The 24,696-nt window shown below is 39.4% G+C and overlaps 1 protein-coding gene across 1 annotated transcript in view; it reads left to right on the top strand.

Annotated features, from left to right (window-relative positions):
* DIP2C (disco interacting protein 2 homolog C) overlaps positions 1–24,696 on the top strand; it is a 378,320-nt gene that overhangs the window by 289,417 nt on the left and 64,207 nt on the right. Inside the window, 12 exon segments of the mRNA XM_042473238.1 lie at positions 3,487–3,610; positions 4,783–4,892; positions 8,493–8,595; positions 9,352–9,416; positions 12,371–12,464; positions 13,278–13,397; positions 15,880–15,994; positions 19,130–19,163; positions 19,165–19,270; positions 21,840–21,976; positions 23,191–23,399; positions 24,386–24,500. Of these exon segments, the coding sequence (XP_042329172.1) occupies positions 3,487–3,610; positions 4,783–4,892; positions 8,493–8,595; positions 9,352–9,416; positions 12,371–12,464; positions 13,278–13,397; positions 15,880–15,994; positions 19,130–19,163; positions 19,165–19,270; positions 21,840–21,976; positions 23,191–23,399; positions 24,386–24,500 (1,332 nt within the window).

Here is a 24,696-nt window from a genome sequence, read left to right as displayed (position 1 = left end):
GAAAAGCACAGGACATAGTACTGTGTGTTTTACAGTGCCCCTAAGGATGATGTCATTTGAGATATGCTTGGCTGGTAAGCAGTTTTACACACACACACACACACACACACACACACACACACTTTCTCCTTTCTGCCTTTCCACCATTTCTGTGTCAAGTTCCAAAAAGAGAGAGCTTGCCTTACATCCTTTGGAACAGGGGTAGGCAACCTGCGGCCTGCGGGCCGGATGCGGCCCGGCGAGGCCATGGGACCGGCCCCAGCCCAGCCTGCCGCTGATTGCCGCTGGGGCCTTTGGGGGGCAATTGTCTTAGAAAGCCTCAGAAACATGCTTTTATTAACATTTTTTAAAAAATCAGCAAATTTTTTTTGCGTGTCCTCCCATTTTTTTAAAAAAAGTGTCCACCATTTGAAGTTGTCCTACATTGTCCTGGTTTATTTATATATTTTAATTTTTAAATTATTTAATTATTAATTTTTTGGCTTCCCCCCCCCCCCCAGTTGTCTGAGGGACAGCAACCCGGCCCCCGGCTCAAAAAGATTGCCTACCCTGCTTGGAACATTGCTCTTCTTACCTGATAGCTACAGACTTCGGAGACCCATCTGGGCTTTGTAACTGAGGCCCTGTCTGTATGGGCCAAATAAAATGCCCCATCCTTGGTGGGGAATCTAGATGACAATGTCCAGCCTGCTCAGCACCAAACCCAGGATATCTTAAAACAGAGTAATTTTAAAAAAAATCTAGTTGCTCCAGATCATCTTGGAAGACCCAGGACCCTCTTTGCAATGTTGGACTGCTTTTTAAAATGTTGCAGTAAGTCACTCACTCTCTGGTCAGAGCAAGATGCCCAGCCATGTAATAGATGCTAGACTCCTCAGTCTGGCTTCATTGTGAGCCACTCACAGCAGGATACCCATGCAAACAGCCACCTGGCATTGCAATGGAGGGCCCCAGGTAACGATAGGATGTTGGATCAGCTTTTTTGGAAGTATCCTGGCCCATGCAGACAACATCTAGTATAGGCTGAACTATACTTGCTCATTGGCAAGCCCAAGCAAGAAAAGCTGGGTTTGAAAATCATTTAAAGCCCCTGCTCTGAAATTGACTTGATGGTGGTGAACATAAATTTATATATATACGTATATGTGTGTGTATATATATATATATTTGCCTTGAGGATAAGTCAAGGGAAGGCTCTTGATAGGTAAGCAAATCACGGTGATAATGCTGCTCTTTAAAATCAGAATGATTTACTTTGGTCTAAGCAACCACTGACATGACTGGTAAATAATGACATTAGAAGCTAGGTTTAGTAAGAAGAAAGAAGAAAATAGTTTTTCTTTTCAGGAACTGGTGAAGGAAAGAAGCTAATCCCAACCTAATGTAGAATGCATTTTAGCATATCTGCTGCCATGTGTTAATGCCTTTTAAAATTTGTAGATTTTCCAGGCCCTGGCTAATGCAGATACTCCTTGGGCTACTTGACAGCACAGCATGCACCGTTTTTCCCCAAACTGGCGTGATTTCATCCTCTTGTCTCTTTCTATTTATCTTAAAAAGGGGACTCCTCCTTCTGTCTGGATTTTCATAGAAGCCAAACCAAATGAGAGCTCATTTCTGAAGACTTTTCTTGCAAAAGTATGTCCAAACTGGAAATCAATATCTAATAATTACTATAACAAACAGAAAATGCAAAAACTTGCTGAATGTCTGAACTTTGAAAAGGTTATACAAGTCTGTCATATACTAGTTTCTCATCCCACCATGTCATTCAAAACTCAGTATACACACACTCATCAACATAGTAAAACATTTTCTGAAATTGGATGTAGGAAAGCTGGTGCAATAAAGTGGGGAAGTGATGCATGTCTTTTTATCTGAGCCGGATAACTTTTTAACAAATGTAACTATATGTGAAAAGCAAAAACACTTGAATATGCTGTGGAAATCAGATCTGTCTGTAAAAGTATTACCTACGTTGATAGACACTAAATTTATCTCATCTGGTTTCCTGCAGTTCTCCTTTGCATAATTTCTTTGTTTTGTAATAAAAACATTGTAATATTTAATGCTGTCTACAAAATTCTCTGTTTTGTTTTGAATTCCTTTTCTACTTAAATAACTTTTTAAAAATGTATGTACAATGCAAGGTGTTGACTAGTAAGTTTTGAAGAGATGTGTGCAGCATATCAAGGGGCTTCATATGGATATTAGAGGTGCTTTGTAAAACAACATGGATGGCCTTGCACACTGAAACATGAAAGCCTAAAACTGAGATAGCGTCTTTGCTTTTCTAACTAGTTTTGTTCCCTGATGTAGAAAGTATTTTTAGTTTGTATGAGAAAGGGAAGAAGAGGAAGGAAATGTAAATCACAGAAAAGTGATTAGAGTTGTTTATTTTAACTCATGGTCACCAAAAATCAGACTGTCACTCCAAATCTTTTGGAAAAATCCAAATTCTAGCAGCAGGATGAATTTTGCATGTCAAAGGTGGAGTTTTAGTTTGGTCTGTAAAGGAACTATCCAAGGTGCCAAACTCTGTCACCAAAATAGATTCAACACCTTGTATATCTCCTTTCAAGCCTGAAGTGGATTTATTGCTCCTCTGATAAGAAAGCCACTGGCCATCAATGGTGGGCCAGTTGGGGAGCATTTCCAGGGTAAATTCAGCCTGTAGGCAGAAATTTCCCCTCCTCTGATTTACACAGAAATTATGCTGAATGTGGCCAAGATTTCACATGTCTTGACAGTCTGTTTCCAAGAATGACTATCCAGATGTCTCCTGAAAGTCCAAAGATAACTTCCACTATTGTTTGCTTGCCCTTTGGTTTTCAACGGCAGTTCTTTGAGCTTGATAGTCTGTAATTGCAGGAATGAATTCATTTTAACTGTCTGTTTAGTTATGTTTTTCTTTTAAAAAGTTGTCAAGGTCATCACATCCTACAGCTATGAATTCCATGTATTAACTATTATGTTGTGCTTTCTTTTGCCCGTGGTAACTACTACAGATTTTATGATTCCAAGTTCTAGCATAACGGGAGATGGAGTAAATTTGTCTAGTTGCTACACAAGGATAAATCAAATTGGCTTACACCTGAATCCTAAATCTCCTCCTTAAGCCTGGGCAGTATTACATCTCTTCTTTTCCCTGCCACAGACACCTGTGAGCTCAACCCAGATTGCCCACAGCTCTTCAAGCCTTAGCTATAGTAGAAAAATTACTGGGATCTTCAAGGATTTCTCTTTAATTTTAATATAATATAATATAACAAGTTGTTATTCTCAGGATGTGATATTCTTGGCTTCTGTCTAAAAAACTCTGAGGTACCCAGCTCATATTATGAGAACAGATTTCTTAAAAAGCAGTTGGTTGGCTGAGCAAAGCCAATGCCTTTTGCATAGCTATCTTGTTGAAATGGTCTTTTCGTTACTGTTCATGCAGCGATTTATTTTTCATGGATCCTCTCTTGCTTTGTCTTCAACCAGGATGCAGGAAGCCAACAGATAGGCTTCTTGCTTGGCAGCTGTGGTGTTACTGTGGCCTTGACTAGTGATGCGTGCCATAAAGGACTGCCTAAGAGCCCCACTGGGGAAATACCACAGTTTAAAGGTAGGCTTGTTCTATGTTTTCGTGTACATTGCAAGGAAATTGAGAAAACTGTGCTAATCCACAGGTAGCTGGCTTGGGGGGGGTGAGGGGAGGTTGCAACTGTGTGCCACTTTATGACTGTTACAATTATCTGTGAGGAGAAGACCATGGGAGCTGGAGAGTCTCAGACTGGGAGGTCCAAGGATGACACAGACCATACAGAGTGCAGACCTGTAGGCAGAATGGGCTGCATGGGCAGACATTAGGATTTGAAACCATATTTATACCTCCAAACTAGTCCTAGATGATGGGCTATCTGGCCAGGTAACAAAGGCTGAATGACTTGTCCCACGAATCAACAATGGGATTCTGAATTGGATGATGGCTTTAAGAAAAACAGTGATTGCGTTGGGATATCCCTGAGATGGATGGATGGGAAAATTTGGCTGGGGACACAAGAAATAGCATAGAGAGATTGTTTTACATATCTGGATGCAAAGAGATCTTTTGTCTCAGGTTTGGAGAGGAAATGTAGATTACTAAAAGGAAGGAAAGAGCACTTTAAATTTGATGGTTTTGTTTACCTGGATGTTTACCTGAAACATCTCAAAAACATGCTATCTCCAGATATGAGATATAAAAAATATGAGGACCCAAAAATACTGTTCAAGCTATGCAGGGATGCTAAATCCTAGGAAGGTCCTTATGGATGATATGACCACTGTGTATTCAGCTAAAGGAAAATAACTGATGTGTCTTGACTGCGCCCCCTGGTCTCTACTGCCGTGGTTATTTTGGGGGTGGCTGTCACACTAAAAAGGTGCATGCGGGGATTTTTTTTTTAACACGGTCAGAACCGAATTCTGGCCTCTGCAATAACCAAATAAGTTATGATGGTGTACGTTAGTTTGAAACATCATCATTCACTAACAGGATTCCAGCCTAAATTTGTACCTTAAAATTTACTGTAGTAGAATAAAAATCAAAGTAACCTAGAGTAACCAATCAAAGTGGGGGGGAGGGGAGATAGTATTTACGTTCACAAACCTTCTGAAGTACATCCACAGACCCCCTAAAGGTTATATATATTCCAAGTTAAGAACCACTGTCTAATTATTGCTGCCTAATTGCTGCTTTTTTGAGAGGTGGTAGAAAATAAAGAAATGACTATGACTTTATGTCTTCTTTTCAAGGCTGGCCGAAACTGCTGTGGTTTGTCACAGAGTCCAAACATCTTTCAAAACCTCCCCGAGACTGGTTCCCACATATCAAAGATGCAAACAATGACACAGCTTATATTGAGGTGAATTCACTATGTGTGTGTGCTTGTGTGTACTATATACATGCAGGTATATGTGCACTTGTATGTTATCTTCTCTCTGGGTTAAAATGTTTCCTATGTTAAGAGTGTCATTGCTTCTTTAAATGCCATCTTATGCATAAGATGGCTGCCTTCAGATATTCAACCTCCCATCCATTGAGTACAGTATCGGAAGAATTTGGAACAGCTGCTGCCTGTGTTTTCCTTAGTATGGAGGAATGAAAGAAATAATATCTGACTGCAGCTGATATAATTAATGATAGTTTTGAACATGCTTATGTAGAAGGCCATTTTCGGATTTTTAAGCTTTTAGGGCAAATCTTTTGCAGGGGAGATGTGGTGGTGGGTTCATACCTTCAAAAACTCTTGGGATGCTAATGTTACATCCTGACCGCTTACAGATGTATCCCTTGTCTAAAACAATAATGTGGCTACCAATAGATTGGGTGGGACAGTGCTCTAGGTTGCAAGCCAAAAAAGCCTTCTTATGCTACCTGCTCTATCCCCAGATCCAGGCCTACACTCCCACACCGTCTCCAGCTATACCACCTCACAAAGTAGATTGCTGCTTCCTCTGGGCCACCTGTGTCCAGTCCAGCTTCTCCATTACCACCTCTAGACAGAGGCTCCCCCACTTGCTTTATATGAGTAAGCAGGACTGGGGTGAGGAAAAGGCAGTAGTAGCCTTCTGTAGCTAAAGGAATTAATAGAGAAAAACAAGGCAGGAGTTCAGAGGAAAGCAGGAAAAAATGGTTGGGGTGTGTGAATGAGGCAGAGAGAAGAAAAGAGAACTGGAATGGAAGAAAATAAATGGGGGAGTGATGGAAGAGAGGGAAAGTAGCTGAAGAGCTGGAAAGAGGACAAAGAAAAGAAGAGAGAGGGAAGAGTTTAGAGGAAAGCAAAGGAATGAGATTGGAACAGTGAAAAGAGAAAAATGGAGATGGACAAAGAGGAAAAGAGAGGATGTGATCCATTGGGGGCCATCTGCATCTTACTTTTCCCTGGAAGTGCACAATGCCATCATAAGTCAGACTGCCAAAACATTTGTCTTTAAAGAATTGTTCTGAGTTTTTTGTGGGTTTTTCAAGCTATGTGGCCATGTTCTAGAAGAGTTTCTTTCTGACAGATGCCAGCCACAGATGCTGGCGAAACGTCAGGAAGAAACTCTTCTAGAACTTGGCCACATAGGCCAAAAAACCCATGGATGCCGGCCATAAAAGCCTTCGACTTCAAATCATTCCGAGTATCTTTAGGAACATAGTGAGCCTGCCTTGTACTTATACTGAGAGACTGATGGTCCATCCAACTGAATAGTGTATACAGTAACTTTGTGGCAGCTCATTAGGATTTCATACAGGAGGCTTTCTGAGCCCTACCTGGAAATGCCAGGGTCTGAAGCTGGAGCCCTTTGTGTAGAAAGCATGGCCTGTTGCTGTATAACCCTTATCCAAACATGGGACTGAGAAGATGATGGGATTTTGTTTCTGGGAGTTGTAGTCCAAAAAGTAATTGTTTCAAGATTATAGTAAAATGGCATGCTCTGCATGTGGATGGTCATAGGTTCAATGTGTAGTATTTTCAGTTTAACACAAACAGTAGGATGTGGGGAGAAAGAATTCTATCTGAGAGAACCAATATTAGTCAGAGTGTAGCAGAACAAATGGTATGGCCTGGTTGGTTGAATTCAGGTTTCTGTATTACTAGTATTTCAGACTGGAAAGCCCCAGGGAGCAGGACTGATCAATTCAGCACTCAGACTCATTTCTACCATCAAAGCCAGTTCAGACCTGATAAAGTATTGATACCAGGTTGTTGTTTTTTTAATAGCTTTCTCTGGATCTTTAGGGAGTAAGGGATAATGGAGGGCAGAGAATTGGCAGAATATGTGGATGCAGAAGCAGGCCGCTAGCAAAGAAAACCTGAAAGCCCGGTGGTTGAATAATATATGGCTTTGGTTGAGTGTTAATTTTTAATGGAGATACTGGTTAATGTTAGAAGAGCAGAAACAATGGCTTTGTGTGCTGAATTACTACTTCACAGAGCTTGGAAATGTTACTTTCTTTGGTCTACAACTCCCAGAATCCCCAAGGCAGCATGGCCACTTTTCCAAGCTCTACATTAGCTAAGATGTAAATGAAGGTCCCTCTTACCTGCTGTTTCCCAGAGTCAACAGGGACTCAAGCAGAGCTCTGCCCTTAATATGTCCATTAACCATTCACTCCCCTGCCTGAGTCACATTACTGGCATATAACAGTAAACAGCTATGCTCTTTTTCTTACACAGAGGGCTGCTCCAGATGGAGCAAATGTGTTGGGAGGCTGTGACATTAGTTTGATGTAGTTACCACGTTTGGTTAAGAGATGATATGATAGCCCTGTTTAAATATTTGAAGGGGTGTCACTTTGAGGATGGAACAAACTTGTTTTCTGCTGCTCCAGAGACTAGAACATGGAACAATGGATACAAGCTACAGGAAAAGAGATTCCACCTTAACATTAGGAAGAACTTCCTGACAGTAAGAGGTGTTTGACAGTGGAACACACTCTCTCAGAGTGTGGTGGAGTCTCCTTTCTTAGAGGTCTTTAAGCAGAGGCTGGATGGCCATCTGTCAGGGATGCTTTGATTGTGAGTTCCTGCATGGCAGCGGGTTGGATGGGACGGCCCAACTCTATGATTCTAAAAAAAATCTAGTATTCAAGAGATGCTTCTCTTGTCCCAGACCATTTCCTGACAACTGCTAGCACCATCGCCAACATTTTATTCCCGGCTCAAGTGGGTTTTTGTTTGTGGGGCTTCAGGTCATTTCCAGCTTATGCTGACCTTAAAGTGAACCCAGTATGGGGGTTTCTTTGCAAAATTTGTTCAGAGGAGGTTTGTCATTGCTTTGTTCTGAGGCTGGTAGAGTGTGACTTACCCAAGATCACCCACTGGGTTTCATGACTGAGTGGGGATTAAAATCCTGGTCTGCAGAGTTGTAGTTCAATACTCAAACTACTATGCCACAGTGGCCCTTTTAGTTTTAAGACATGTTAAAACAAAAAGGTATCCTTTCCATCTCAAGTTATTATATTACAACCTATCAGGGCACTGGTGAAATTGGTGCTTTTGCACTATAACTCTGTAACTCTATAAACATTTTTTTAAAGTGGAGAGTATTTGCCCTTCAGTCCTTAGGGATATCTCAACAAATCACAACCTAGTTTTTTTATTTATATGAGGAGGAGGAGGAGTAATACTAATAATTCAGAAATCCCTAGTGCAGATTGAAAAAATTGCTATAAGCAATCCCCCAAAAGAATGACAGGAGGAGGTGGTGTCAACAACCACTGGCAAAACCCAAGGAGCAATATTACAAGAGTACACATTTATTTAAACCAATCTGGAGAAGCCCAGACATGCATTCTTTCTCATGTAAAGAAAAATTCCCTATGTCATTTTTAGTAAATAAAAACAAAAACGGGGGTGGGGGTGGATTTGGAGGCTGAGAATGCCTGCCCTACCATTTTGTCTTCTCTCAATTGATTATTCCTTTAGTTTTGGTCTTGATGAGGAGTTTTCAATATTTATTCATTTATTTTACAGTACAAAACGTGTAAAGATGGAAGCGTTCTCGGGGTTACTGTGACAAGAATTGCACTGCTGACCCATTGTCAAGCTCTTACACAAGCATGTGGATACACAGAAGGTATTTCTGCAAGTTTCCCTCCCTAAAACAAATATTTTAAATACTAATATGTAGTATAGTGATAGTTCCCCTGCCTAACATGTATCATTCAATCTGGGAAACAGCTCCACTTCTTTCTCAGCCAGTCTTCCCAACATAGAAATAGTCTTTGGAACAATGGACTTTCCAGAGGTTTGTGCATCTTCGACACACTACATAGCACCACCAGTCACTAACCCTTTTCAAACAGCAGGTGCATCCAGATAAGTGGGTTGCAGATTTCGAAGGTCATGAGTTGGAAGCAGATAGATTGGAACTACCCAGATGTGGGTGGGCAAATAAGTATATTTTTCCCCTCTGTTTTGGATTAAAGTCTGAGCCATAAAAGAATCCCTGAGCTATAATGCTAATTCATATTTAAGAGAGTACACAAGCCCCTGAGACATGTACGTTACAGAGACGTCTGACAACTGTATAGCTTGAGTTGTCTTTATTTCTTTCAGATTTATTTTCTATCTTTTTTTAAAGACAAGTCTGTTTCCAAATGAACCATTGATTATGAGATGTAATGAAAGTGAAAACAAAGAGGGAAAGGAAAAGGAAGCGATAATCTAGCCAAGAGCAATCAGTCAGTAATGATTTATCTCAAATGGTTCAGTAGTTCCTCTATTGGCATTTTTTTAAAATCAACAGTTCTTTATTTTAATTATTTCTTAAAATGTAGCTTTTTCTGGCTGTATTGTACACTCAGTCACTAACCTCGTTTTCCTTATGCAGCTGAAACGATTGTGAATGTGTTAGATTTCAAGAAAGATGTTGGCTTGTGGCATGGGATTCTTACGGTGAGTCATTCTTCATGCAGTAGTTATTTGAGAACAGGATTTGTCTGCTTAATATTTGCATTGGAGGTTGGAGCACTCTGATGCTAGAATCTTTTTCTACACACACACACACACACACACACACACACACACACACACACACACGTATATATAGTAGGACATGCAGTAGATGCAATCCAGTCTTACAGAAATTAATATTTTTTTACTAACAGGTGGTGTCACTGGGCAGGTGTGAGGTGTGTGAACCACACCAGGTTACACCCCCACAGGAGGGGTGACATCCTAGTCGGGTCTTCCTCCTACAGTGGTGGCAGAGCAAGCATGCCCCTCATTGCTTTGTCACTGGCCCAGCAATGAACCACAAAGGAGGAGCAGCAGGAGGGTAGGGCAGGGCAGGCTGCTGCCATTGCCAACCTTCCCCTCACACTGAGTGTCACCAAGCCTGGTAACTGGCATGAGTATTATACTAGAGCTTGAAAACACTGCTCTCTGGACTACAGCTCCCAGAATCCCTCAACCAGCAAATACATGTTGCAAGCTTTTAAAGCTCCACTGGCTTCTTCATCAGGCAAAGATGTTAAAAATCATACAGGAGAAAAATTTTACAACATGTTAGAGTGATAAGCATTTCCTCTTATCTCCATTGTGTAATAATTAATGGTTTATAGGTTCTAAATGTGGAGGTTTTAAAAACAGTAGAGTAGTGCTTTCTTAGTGATTACCATAGAATATTCACAGCTGAAAACCTACTCTCATGTTGCCTTGGATTCAGTAGGACATGTGAAAGAGTGATGCCAGGCAAGAGGTAGTTTTTCTGGGCTCTGTCCTGGGCCCAGTGCTATTCAACATCTTTATCAATGACCTGGATGACAGAATTGGGAGCATACTTATCAAATTTGCAGATGATACCAAATTAGGGGGAATAGCTAATACCCCAGAGGACAGGATCAAGATTCAAAATGACCTGAATAGACTAGAAAGCTGGGCCAAAGCTAACAAAATGAAATTCAACACGGAGAAATGTAAGGTATTGCACTTAGGGTGGAAAAATGAAATGCACAGATATAGGATGGGGGACATCTGGCTGAATGAAACTACGTGTGAAAGGGATCTAGGAGTCCAAGTAGACCACAAGTTGAACATGAGTGAACAGTGTGATGCGGCAGCTAAAAAGGCCAATGCTATTTTAGGCTGCATCAATAGAAGTATAGTGTCTAGATCAAGAGAAGTAATAGTGCCACTGTATTCTGCTCTGGTCAGGCCCCACCTAGAATATTGTGTCCAGTTCTGGGCGCCACAATTCAGAAAAGACATTGAGAAACTGGAGCGTGTCCAAAGGAGGGCGACAAAAATGGTGAAGGGTCTGGAAACCATGCCCTATGAGGAACGACTTAGGGAGCTTGGGATGTTTAGCCTGGAGAAAAGAAGGTTAAGAGGTGATATGATCGCCCTGTTTAAATATTTGAAGGGATGTCATATTGAAGAGGGAGCAAGCTTGTTTTCTGCTGCTCCAGAGAACAGGACCCGGAACAATGGATGCAAGCTGCAGGAAAAGAGATTCCACCTGAACATTAGGAGGAACTTCCTGACAGTAAGGGCTGTTCGACAATGGAATGCACTCCCTCGGAGGGTGATAGAGTCTCCTTCCTTGGAGGTCTTTAAACAGAGGCTGGATGGCCATCTGTCAGGGATACTTTGATTTGGATTTCCTGCATGGCAGAATGGGGTTGGACTGGATGGCCCTAGTGGTCTCTTCCAACTCTATGATTCTATGATTCTATGATTCTATCCAGTAGTCAAAACTAAAAACTTGGGCAGTTCTATACACTTTTCTGACTTCCCTTTCTTAATCTCATAGCCTTCTCTGTATAAATACCTACCAGTGTTTTTACTTTCTCAGATCTATTCAGTGTAGACTTCCAGCTCAACTTCCAGGATAAGGTCTTTAAACAGAGGCTGGATGGCCATCTGTTGGGGATGCTTTGATTTAGATTTCCTGCATGGCAGAGGGTTGGACTGGATGGCCCTAGCGGTCTCTTCCAACTCAATGATTCTGTGACTCTATGATTGTGTGAATGAGAATACTTTAAAAGTCTATTATTACTGTGTCCTGCTTTTGCTGTGAGAGAAAACCAGTGGTTGAAAGAGATTGGTCCAAAACCACATTGTCATAGTAAAAGGAGATTTTAGAATAGCCTGTTACATTAAGACCAGTGATTCCTAGTAATTGGAGTTTTGAAGAATTGTCCTCAGATATCTATGAAAAGTTAAAATATAGAATGTAGCATATTCTGACTCAAAGATGGGCAACTTCTATGGAGCAAGGGGGGCATTTTTCAAGCTGGGCAAATGCTTGCGAGCTACACATGACCAAGGGCAAAGGAGCTGAGCTTAGCTAACAATTTAAATAAAATATACATACAAGAGATGAATCTTCCATTCTTCTTTTATTTTACATTTTCTATTTAAACTCCATTATGTAAAAAATAAATCACCTCACTGTTTTTAAATAAACAACATGCCCTCCACTTCCATTTGATGAATTAATATTTGGAAAAAGTAATTTAATTATTAACAAATTACTTTCTATCCACCCTCCTAGTGGATTATTATTAAATGTATATTTATACATAAATCAACTTTAAATGTTCTTAAATTGGCTTTAATGAATATGGTATTGACTATGGTGTTCTTCATATTATGGAAGACATTAATGGTTATTTCTAGTGGTACGTTTGTAGAGATTTTTTGCAGATGCTTGTCCATTTTCTGATAATGAGGTACTTTTTAAAAAATTGGGAATATAAGCTTTGCTCATGACTCTCTTAAGATCTGATCATGAAAATATGTACTTGCGTGCTGGGCCAAATATGTGACTCTTCAACGAAGATCTGTGAACTTAGGCAGTTTGTTTCATTTTTGCTGAAAGCCATATTCTCTTGACTTGATTTCAGAGTGTTATGAACATGATGCATGTCATAAGCATCCCCTATTCCTTAATGAAAGTGAACCCACTTTCATGGATTCAGAAAGTTTGCCAGTACAAAGGTAAGGGCTGTGTTTCTAGATCTTCATGCTTTGAACAGATAGGAGATTGACATCATACGAAGATCTAAAATGTTATGTTGGCAGTTAGGGTGATGGCCAGAATCCTAAGCACGTTTCTGTTCTTATAAAAGCATTATTTTAGATCAGGAGTAGACAAAATGCAGCCTATGAGCTGTGTGCACCCTTGTACCATTTTTGTGGCTCCCAAGACTCCCCTGTGCCAAAGGAAATTTGGGGGGGGGGGGAATCAACCCCCCCCCAAAGAAAATATCTGTAGGGGTTTAAGGACATTACCAGCATGTTCTGGGGGCCTCTGGGCCAATTTAGACACAGGAAAGGTCTTTTTTTAAAAACAGGAAGTGGCTTTTGCTCATTCCTGTTGTTTAAAAAAAAGGCTTGGGCTAAAAATGGTCCAGAAAGGCCTCAAAACATGGTGAAAAAGCCTCCATACCCATACCAGAAGGCTTTAAGGGGCACAGAAATGTTTTTGAATGTTTTTGCAACAGGGATGTGTTGGGGGGTGTTCCTTCACAATGACCTTTCACAATGGCTCCTCTCCATTATAGACTGGCAGTTTCAGAAAACCATGAAGCATACATGACTAAGCTGGGATCTCAGTCTCTTTCCTCACCTCACTCCATGTATAGTGTTAGACATTTGGTAATAAATACCCATCTTGTGTAGCTTCCTGTTTATTTGTTGCCTTTCTCATGAGATTTATTGGGAACACCAATAAATTTAGAACTTTAGAAGCTCAAGCTGAACTACCTAATATCTCTCCTCCTCCTTCTTCTCCTTCCCTCTTATTTCCAGCAAAAGTTGCTTGTGTAAAATCCAGGGATATGCACTGGGCATTAGTAGCACATAGAGATCAACGCGATATCAACCTTTCCTCACTCCGTATGCTAATAGTAGCTGATGGCGCCAATCCATGTAAGTGGTGACTATAGAACGATAGAAGGGCACAATCCAGGATGCTTTGCTGTTAGGCATTCCTGGTTGACATTAGTGATGGTGCAAGCCACTGAATGCACATCTTAAGTACTTGGTGGATGTTTTCTTTAAGAAATTTATTCCATGTGTGAGATGGTTTGCTGTTACATTTGGTTTTAGGTTGGCATTTAGAAATGATTGGCTCTGGCACAACAAGCAATATCTTCATGAGCATTTTGAGCTTTAGTGCAAACTGTTTTCAGGAATGGTAATTTATTTTGGTTTGGGGTTTTCTTTTTTAATGTTGCTTTTCTTCAGTAAACTCCTGAAGCAAACCTGATATTCCACATTAATGCAAGTTGCAGCAAATCCAATTAAATATGATCTGACAAGCTGTTACATAAAGGCTGAATGAAATTTATCCTTAAGCAATAGGAAATAGTGGAAGGTTTCGCTGCAAAGCTTTTGTAAGTTTTATTTTCATACTTGGGTAGACATGTCAAAGTAAAAAACAAAGCATAGCCCTCAATGTAAGTTTTCTATGAATTATGAAGGGTGTTTGTCAAAAGAAGAGGCTGCTTCTTCTTTAGCTTTTACCTCTATGTTATTTTTTGTGTATGATGTCACTCCATACCGATATAACTGGGTTTAGTTTGTATTTTATATTTAGTTTATATTTTAGTTAGTTTTGTCCCAAACATTGGCTCCAGTATGAAACCAGCTGGCAGATACAAAACCTCAGTAATAATAATAAAAAGAATATATAATATCATAACAAAAAATTATAAAAAGAAACAGGTTACATCCAAGAACCGGTATGAACATCTGTTATTTTTTCTTGTGTTTTTTAGATTATATTATAAATGTATTTTAAATTATTGTGCCTTTTCATAGAATTGCTGCTGCTGTTATTATAAAACTAAGCTTTTATCTGAAAATTTTGTCAACTACCTTGGGCCCCCCAAGAGGGGAAAAGCAAGGTATAAATTGAATGAAAGAGTGAAAGAATGAATGTAGCCCAAGTGAATCCAAAAGTCTAAAATTAAAAAATAATAATAAGCAGGACCATATTTTGATTGTCAGGCTTTTAGAGACTAGGACCTGGAGCAATGGATGCAAGCTATAGGAAAAGAGATTCCACCTCAACATTAAGAAGAAGTTCCTGACAGTAAGGACTGTTCGACAGTGGAACACACTCCCTTGGAGTGTGGTGGAGTCTCCTACTTTGGAAGTCTTTAAGCTGGATGGCCATCTGTTGGGGATGCTCTGACTGAGAGTTCCTGCATGGCAGAATGGGGTTGGACCGGATGGCCCTTGCGGTCTCTTCCAGCTCTGTGATTCTATGATTCTATGAAATATGGTGGCCTGTGAAATATATGGGTCCCAGCTTCAACCAAGCATGTATAAAAGTGGAAAATATTTGTGTTTGTTTGATTTACATCCTGCTTTTCTCCCAAATGGGACTCTGCAAACTGTGATTGGGTTCCAGTCAAACTGTTTGAAAATACTTGGCATGAGACACATGTTTTTTGTATTTTAATATGCATGCCAGAGTAAAGAAAAGAAAAGTGTGATTAAGTCATTAGAAGCAGCAGGGGAAATGGTTATTCTGTTTCTTGAAACCAAACATTAAGCTCCATATGAAAGAGAATTTTCTACATGTATCTCTCTTTCAAGATACCAGGTACAGCTACTCTGCTAGTATCCTGTAAATTGCTGTGAATTATTCCAGAATACACTTCTATTCTACATGGGGTTTTAATTAAAGTATTTTTTAAAAAAAAAGCCTACTGCATAATTGAAACTCAAGCCGGCCTCCCAATTTCTTATGAAACATTTAGACAATAACAGTCTAAATCTACCATGGCTGCGATCCATGCACACGCTAAATTGGCTGGAGAAGGATTACAGATCTCTGCCAGCCCTTTGGATATCAGTGCTGCCTGCCATATTAAGTCTCCTTAGATTTCAAAGACAAGTTTGCATGACACAAGTCTTTTTCAGCACTTGGCACTAGTGAGGTACATATTATTATTATTATTATTATTATTATTATTATTATTTATTTATTTATTTATTTATTTAACACTGTAGACTTACACAGCGCTGTACATACAAACAATAAAATTGATAAAAATGAAACCTGCCAATGGCATACATTCTACAAAATACATATAAAACAATAGTAATACAAGATCAGCAATTTCCAGTCTTGAATCCACAGAAGTTGTTGGACTCTAACTCCTAGAAGTCTTAGTCAGCATAACCAGCAGTGAAGAATTCTGGGAGTTATAGTCAACAACATCTGTTAGGGTCAGGGTCATAATCTGTATGACTAGGCTGCAGTACATTTGTATGACATTGAAATTTTTTGAAACCTTCTGTTCAGAGCCTCTCTATTTTTGTAATGGAAATTCTCCTTCTTACACACTGAACTATGTTGAAGTTAGATTCCTTTATTTATTTTTATTTTTATCTCCAGGGTCTATTTCTAGTTGTGATGCATTTCTTAATGTCTTCCAAAGCAAAGGCCTAAGACAAGAAGTCATCTGTCCTTGTGCTAGTTCACCAGAGGCTCTCACAGTGGCTATTAGAAGGTACAGTATGTTTATGTTTAAAATGAGCAGTCTTGAAGGCAATGTAGGTCTACAGCTGTCCCAAAACTGAAAAATGGGAGCAACATTTAATCATTGGACTCACTGAAGATCATTGCTTTAAAAAAATTGCATCACTCTTGGTTTTGAGTTGTTTTTCTTTATTCTGATTTTCTTTCTTGGGGTGCATCTACATTGTAGGGCTTAAGTCTAAGAAAGCTCATGCTTCTTTTATTCACTTAAGTCCAAAACACACAACAGAAATAATCCAGTTTGAGACCACTTTAACTGCCCTTGCTTAATGCTAGGGAATTCTGGGAAATGTAGTTTTGTTTGACATTTAGCCTTCTCTGTCTGGGGGCTCTGGGGCCACAATAAACCACAATTCTCAGTATTTCGTAGCAGGGCAGTTAAAGCAGTCTCAAACTGGATTATTTCTGCAGTGTGGTTTGGACCTTAGTCTCAAAGGTGCTACAAGATTCCTTTGTGAACTGATTCTCCAGACTAACATACCTATGTCTGAGTTTTACCATTTAAAGTTGTGTCAGTCTGTGTTATTTCTACAGCGTAGATGTACCATTTTTCTGATTTTTAAAATCACTTTGTTTAAAGATGTTCTGCAAACTTGTTGCTTTCCATTGGTGTAATAGGAAGCGTACAGTTTCTTTTATATGCAGACTCCTTATACCTCAGTTTTGCCTGTCCTTCAGTTGATAAAATGTTTTAATGTTGAAAATATTGAAAGGCAACTGTACAAACGTTATCATTCCAAAATGCCTGTATTTCTTTTGGTAGTTCATATAAAGAGCCATTGTATTGCACTGTGTATCAAATCATATAAACCTATCATTCCATTCACTTTCTAAATATGTTTTTAGTATGTGTTTTTTTCCATTATGGCTGCAGAAAAATCATTGTGATTCCATGATTTCACCCACTGAACATGTACCTAGACTAGAGGCACCGAGATTATGGTGCTCACATTTGCATCATTGATAGAAGCTTAAAGGGAGACAGTGTGGTGTAGTGATTAGTTTGTTGGACCAGAGAGACTTAGGTTTAGATCCTGACCCCAAGCTGACCTTGTTTCCTTCAGAGTCTGTCAGCTTAACCTTCCCATAAACTGGTTGTGAGCATAAAATAGCAGGGAAAAATACTAAAGTTTCAGGATATGAATGTTGTTATAGGCTTTGCACATGGCTTGCACTGACACAATTTGCAGTTTAATATATATTTTAATATGTATTATTTATTGTGATTTAACCGGTAGTTGTGTTTTAATTGCAGTTGTGTTTGGGATGGAGCTGCCTTCCATCCAAAATATGTGAGTTAGTTGGAATAGAAATCAAATCATTCAGTCAGTTTACCCACACTAACCAGCTAGTAAAGAGATTAAATTATTGTAATGTCACCAGATAACTTAGGATATTGCCTTTTACTCAGTGAGTCCATTGGTCCATCCTGCTCAGTATTTTCTATACTGTTAGTAACTTCTCTCTGGCTGCATACAGAAATAATCTGGTTTGACATCACTTTATTTGCCATGGGTCAATGCTATAGAATTCTGGGAAGTGTAGTTTGTTGTGGAACCTTACTTTCCGTGCTGAGGTTCAGCTTATATTACAATGTTCCTCTATTTTGTTTATCAGTGATGTATGACAAAGGGAAGAAAACTGATTTTAGAAAGCAAAAAGATAGAAAATTTTATGTTTCCAGGGTGATCTTCTGACCAGTATGGCACATATGACAGATTGCAGGGTCAGAGATGATGTTGATCAATAGTGTGGCTGAATTTTCCTCCTAAATGATGGGGATGCCATTTATCACTTCTGGACATTTACCAGGCTCCCATTTGTTATGCCTTACTGCACATTCAAACCAACCCGTGGCTAACATGTTTGATTCTTTTTGTTAATCTCCTGGTGGGAGAGGAAGGAGAGAGGAAGTCTCTTAGTGTCTTTTAATTAGAATTTGTGGAGCCAGTCATCCATTGTTGCTTTTTAATAAACAGGATGAGCTAATACCCAGGTAGTATTTCAAGCATCACAGGGAAACATCTACAGGCAAGTGTTTCTTATGTCAGATTGGAAAAGGCAGAGATGCACACTAATGCCTTTGTTTGATGTCTCATGGTGTGCCCACATTACATGAGAACATATACCATTACTAAAAGCACCATTGCTTGGGAACAGTCTTGCCATTAAACCCAAGATAGAACAACAAAGCATAGATGTCCAGATGTTGTTGGACTGTAATTCTCATTAACCTTAGCCAGGATAGTGAGTGGCAAGAAATGCTGAGAGTTCCACTCCATTAACATCTAGAGAGCATCGTGTTGCTCACCCCTGCACTATTCCAACTAGTGGACGCATTTTCTTCCCTTTTGCCTTTTGGCTTCTACCACGTAGCTCTGTGCAAGATGTGTGTTTCTGATGAAACCAAGTAGCAAATCAGTGTAGGATTTGACTGTGTTTGTGTAATATGGCAAAGGAATCAGAAATGGAAAATACGTTGAAAACTTAAAAAGCTAACTGAAGATCTGTGAGCTCTTAGAAGTGGTAGTGGAGGAAAGTTGTAGCCCACTCTAAAAGCACAGTCCTATTTTTCAAAAACTTTTCCCCATTCTTTATTTTCTAGCTTTTTCCCATCCTCCTGAAGAGTCCCTGAGAAATTAACCTGAGATATATCTGCATGGCTTGAGTTCTGATTCTAAGTGTTGCTAGAACACGACACAAGTACATGACATAGAGCTACTGATGTCAGAAGAGGACCACTCTGGCTGGGAATTGTGGCTCATACTGAGAGCTTTTCCTGCAAGAGTGTAACTACAGGGAAATAAAATGAGTGTTCTGCCTTCTAATACAGTTAGACCTGCATCCAAGAATGAAAATTTCCTTCACTCTCCAAAATTTCTAGTATTGCAGTGAGTAACACATTGAAAATTGTTCATACTTAGAACAGTTACATTTGCTATGTTCTTGCCCACTTGGTATCTTTGGATCCCTATACTGTGTTTCTGAAAGCTCATCTGAAGTTTTAAGTTGTAATAATGCTGACAGTTGAGGGACAGAAAGTAAAATTGTATGTGTATGTATCTTTTTAAAATACATGTGTTTGACATTTTTCATGTATTGGCAGGCCAACAGATGATAGCAATCAGCCACCAGGCCGGGGGGGTACTGTCCATGCATGGTCTTACCTACGGCGTCATTAGAGTGGATTCTGAAGAAAAGCTTTCTGTGCTAACAGTGCAAGATGTTGGCTTGGTGATGCCAGGAGGTAAGAGTGCCACATCTTTCTCTGGAAAGTATGGACTTTTCTTGTTGAAGGATTAGTCAGATGTATAAAACTACATGAGATCTGTTCAGCAAAGACAAATGGTTTCATATTAGCTGCGGTAATCTTTGTTGTAAGGTATCTTGGGAATTGTAGATGTTGTTATGAACCAAAGAATCTCTGACACCTCTGAGCATGTTTTTAAAGCAGCTTTATTTTGGCCTGTCTGTATGGGGCCATAGTTTAAATGGTTTAAATAGTCTGTGGATCTAAAGAAAAGAAGTTATACAATATACATATTCAAGTAATATAAGTAGCATGAATTCTGTTATCTAAGGATGCATCCACACTGCAGAAATAATCCAGTTTGACACTGCTTTAATTGCCATGGCTCAATGCTGTGGAATTCTAGGAATAGTATTTTGTGAGATATTTAGCCTTCTCTGTCAGAGAGCTCTGGTGCCCAAATCCCAGAATTCAATAGCTTTGAGCAATCACAGTTAAAGTGGTGTTAAACTGGATTATTTCTGTAGTGCAGAAGCAGCCTATATAGTTGTTGTCCTACATAAACTAAATTGTAACTGACTCCATTTATATTTTCTTATTTTGATTTCTCTCTGTCCAAATAAATCCTGCCCCCCCCAGCTATCTGAGGGCTGTTCGTCCTGTTCAGTAGAACTTTTGTGGGATTGTATTTTTCCTAAATGTTGGCAATGAGATAATGAGATTTTTTAAACCTTATCTAAGCAAACAAGTAAACAAGTAAAAGCCAAACCAAGCAATAGCCAAACCCAAAAAAAATTGATTGTAGAAAGTTAGTGTTTGTGAGAACAGAGTTAACTTGATATGCTAATTCTCCCTATGCAAAGAATATTTGATCTCCCCCCTCCTTTCTGAAGTTGTGCTGATTTTTTGGTGTATGGTTTGTGCTCTAGTGGTATGGTGGCTAGTATCCCAGTGTTTGGATGTGGAAAACTCAGGTCAAATTCCCACTAAATATTGAAAAAATGTAGTAAGTAATCTAGGATGCATCGCCATCTTAGGAATCAACATTTTCCACATTATTAGGAGTCTAAAGCATTGCTTAGAGATAGGATGGCAAACAAACTACACTTTTTAAATGGATGAAATTTGGTTATTTTTTTCCACTTGCTAATCTGGTTCTTAGGTCATAAAATGCATTTTTCTGGGACCCTACTGGAGACATTAGAGCTCCAGTATAATAAAGACAAGTGGGTAAAAAAAACAACCCAGCATAGTTCCCATTCATTTCTGTGACTAATGTGAACTCAGGGGTCTTTCCTACCGGGCTGTGTTCATGATTCATAGAGACACCAATCCCTGGAGTTCGCCAGCTCAACTCAAGGTAGTTTTTGAAGATCTGTTGTATTTTGCTGCTTCTGCTGCCCAGTCTGTACTCTGTTGCTAATGCCACCATCCCTCAACTGAACATGTGTATATAATTATTAAAAGACATTGATGTCTTTGGCAGATAGTGATAACTTTCAGACTAATGCCCTGAGTCTGAACCTCCAAACTTGACATGAAGCTTTTATGCAAGGCCAAGTTTTTCCATGAAGGACCTCATAATAAATCATGCTTAGAAAGCCATGCATGTTCTTCTTTTTTCTGTTTTTTAAAACTGTGGCAAGGTAAAGACAGCTTCTGAATGGCTAGACTTATTACAGCATAGATTGCAGCCCTGACTTTGTATGTACATACGTTTCACAGTGGATGGGAGCAAATGCAAAACTAATGCTCCTTGCACTTATAAAGGCATTCTGCTCTCTCTCCTTTTTACCCTCTGTCACATTGGCTCCTTTCCCTGTTTCTAAACATATGCTTGTCTCAGGATTTACTGCAGTAGCAATCCATCAGGAGTCATATATGGCTTTCCCTTTTTATGCCCAAGATTGGAAAGAGCAGAAGCATTAAGAGGCACTTCTGTCATGGTAGAATCATTTCCAAGAAGTTGGACTACAGAGCCGATCTGGAAGGCTTCTTTTCTTGACAGCATCACATCTTCTCCCCCCCCCCCTTTCCCCCCTGCCTTATAATAATGATCAAGTGTATATTTATCCTTCTCCAGCCCTCCCTCTTTTTATAGCTTTAGCTATAAAGCATGGGATGTCTGTCTTATCTCTATTTAATATTTAATGTGATTTTGTTTGAAGAATTACTTCTGTATCTTCGGTTCTCGCTATACCACTAAAAACAACAACCTTGCTTTCTGGGAGAAGGAGGGAGGGGCACTGACAACAATAGTTCTCTTGACAATCCTTCTGAAGTCTGAATAGAGGTTTGGTGATTAGTAAGGCGCTAACCCACAGTATCTTTCATATTAGCTGTTTCAAAGCTTGATGCACAGCATGAGTTATTAAATCCACACTTGATACCCCATGCACAGTGCAAAATTAGCTTTTAATGTTTCTGGTATTTACACGTACACTAGGCAATAAAACTATCAAGTCAACTTTAATACTTTTTGGTTTCTTCTTCTGCATATATTTCTATATTTTAGAAATCCTAACCATGTGTATTCCAGGAAACTCTTTTGCTTTCTCTTACCTAGCCATCATGTGTGCAGTGAAACCAGATGGAGTTCCTCAGCTCTGTCGAACAGATGAAGTAGGTGAACTCTGTGTATGTGCGATTGCTACTGGTACATCTTACTATGGGCTCTCTGGAATGACCAAAAACACATTTGAGGTGAGTTGGGGTTCGCCAAGAGTGTTCTTTTATTAAACTTCTAGGTTTGAAAAATGCTTTGGATTAGTACTGATGTAAACAATTCTGTTTTATTTTAAAGGACTGGTGAAGCTGCCTTTATATTGAGTCTAACCATTAGTATGTAATCCAATATGGCCTATTTTAGCTGGCAGCAAATTTCAAGTAAATCTACCTTTATATTGAATCTAACCTTGGCTTATACATTCAGACTGCCAGCAGATATCCCATAAAGCTCTCTTTATATACTTAGTCTGATCATCGGTTCATCCAGTACAACATTGTCTACGCTGACTGGTAGCAAATAGCGTTTCCATGAAAGGTCTTTCCCAAAATACTAATATCCTTCTCAGGACATCCAATAGCTTATATGGAAAACATTTATTAGGTACAGTTATATGTGTGGATTTGTAAATGAGCATTTATAACATATAGTGCAGAGCACAAAATGGAATTTCTATACCATTTTATTAAATTGGCTATAGATCACCCCAAAACGGGTTCTCAAGGCAAGTATCACTGTTGGAGCAAAGCAAAGCAAGATGTGTATGCCTTCTGGAATTAAAATATCCTGGGAACAATATGTAGGGAGGATAAGAGGAAATTCAGGATGTGTGTAATAAATAGATAAGGATACCGGAGGGCATGTACATACCAGTTATTTCATGGAATCCTCTCTAGTGTTCTGGTATTTTGTACTTTGTTTTCATATATCCTTAAGCATAGCCTCAGGCAAGGTGCTAAGGCCAAACAATTCATCTCTGCAGTAGCAGGAAAAACTGAAAAGATAAGAGGTACAACCTTGAACTTGTCCTCACACCCACTTTAGGAGAAGATGTTGCCAGGATGGTCAAGGACCTTCTCATTAACACGAATGGCAGAATTAATATCTTTTGCAGGAAATAATGGAAACTAGGAGTGTATGATGCAGTTGCTATAACTCTCAAATTTATGTATTTCATGGCACATGTTGTAGATCAGGGTAGACACCATGTAGACACCATGCAGTTCACCAGATGTGGTTCCACTGGAAGTCCCAGTAGCTCTAGTCCACATAACCTATAGAGAAGAATGCTGAAAATCGCAGTCCACTATCGAGATGGCTACATAGACCTCACCCATGCTCTGGGAGCTCGTAAACTGATTCACTGATACAATGAAAATGTAAATCCATCATTTTTCTCTCTACCTTGCAGGTGTTCCCTATGACCAGTTCAGGTGCACCAATAAGCGAATACCCTTTTATAAGAACTGGACTGCTTGGGTTTATTGGCCCAGGAGGACTTGTATTTGTTGTTGGCAAAATGGATGGTCTTATGGTTGTTAGTGGACGGAGGCACAATGCAGATGACATCGTGGCCACGGCGTTGGCAGTGGAACCAATGAAATTTGTCTATAGGGGAAGGTATGCTTCACTTTCCTTCCTTCCACTTTCTTTTGTAAAAAAGGGAGGGTGGGATTCAGGAAAAGGTACCTGTTTTGCTCAGAACAGAATTTGAAGGATTCTCCTTTCAAACAGGTAGTGCCTTATTTCCACTAGAAAACTTTTTTTTCATGTTCTTATTTTAGATTGAGCTGGGGGAAAAAACTTTTTGATCCATAATTCCCCAAACCCCCAGCAAATATATTCACTATCCATGCTGGCTGAGGCGTGTGAGCTGCAGAACATATCCAAATGATAGTAATAAATAGTAAAAGTTTAATTTTAAAGCTGCCTTGAAAAAACTAAGACAAAAATAAAACGTTATTTATTTATTTATTGTGTTTAGTATAACCACATTCTTGGGGAACTAACAGCAGTAACAACAAACTAAAAATGCAAAGAGTAAAAAAAGAAAAGTAAAAGAGATATACAGCCAATGGGAAGGCTTTTTTATAACAAATAGAATTGGAATAAAAGCCGGGGAGTATGAAAGTACCTTCCCTTGGCACTTAAATAACCTTAAATTAGGTACTAGGTGAGCCTCTCTGAGGTGGGCATGGCTTCTCTGGTATACTGCAAATGGAGACAAATGTATCTCCATGTTTTCCTTAGTCTAAATAAAAACTAAGAGAACATGGATTTTTTGCTGTTCCATGACACTGAGCTCCTCTCAGCAAATACTGATTGTAGGGTGAAATTATATTCTACAATGATTGTATATTACTCTTTGGAGAGTTGAAACAAGCTTGCTTTTATAAGAGCTGTTCCCCGAATCTGATGGTGCTCTATTTTAAACTTGTGTAGGTGTTCAATGCAGCTGTCGTTTTCTAGAAGAAATAAGAACGGGAGCCCTAGTCTTCTTTGTTGCATAACCTATGGGTACTTAGTACCAGCGAATAACAAAATACAGTTTTCTCTGCACTTGATATTATTGTCCATTTAGCAGTTTTTATTTTCCCATCCCACAGAATAGCAGTGTTTTCTGTGAGCGTCCTTCATGATGAGAGGATAGTTATCGTTGCTGAACAAAGGCCAGACTCTACAGAGGAAGATAGCTTTCAATGGATGAGCAGAGTTCTGCAGGTAGGATTGCTTAAATTGTAATCAGGAAGATGAAATGTAAACTCCTAGTAGCCCAACATGCTACCTGTTTCCTAGAAAAACAAGTAATTTTTCTCCTATACTAGTACTCACATGCAGAAATAGACCATCTGTCTGCAAAACAGATAGCTGTTCTAACTTCTCTCCAGCCCTGCCTTCAGGGCTGGCTTAAGATATT

Source organism: Sceloporus undulatus, chromosome 6 (assembly GCF_019175285.1).
Source record: "Sceloporus undulatus isolate JIND9_A2432 ecotype Alabama chromosome 6, SceUnd_v1.1, whole genome shotgun sequence".
Lineage (NCBI taxonomy): Eukaryota > Metazoa > Chordata > Lepidosauria > Squamata > Phrynosomatidae > Sceloporus > Sceloporus undulatus.
The sequence above is the reverse complement of the archived record's forward strand: the minus strand, read 5'-3'. Positions and strand labels throughout refer to the sequence as shown.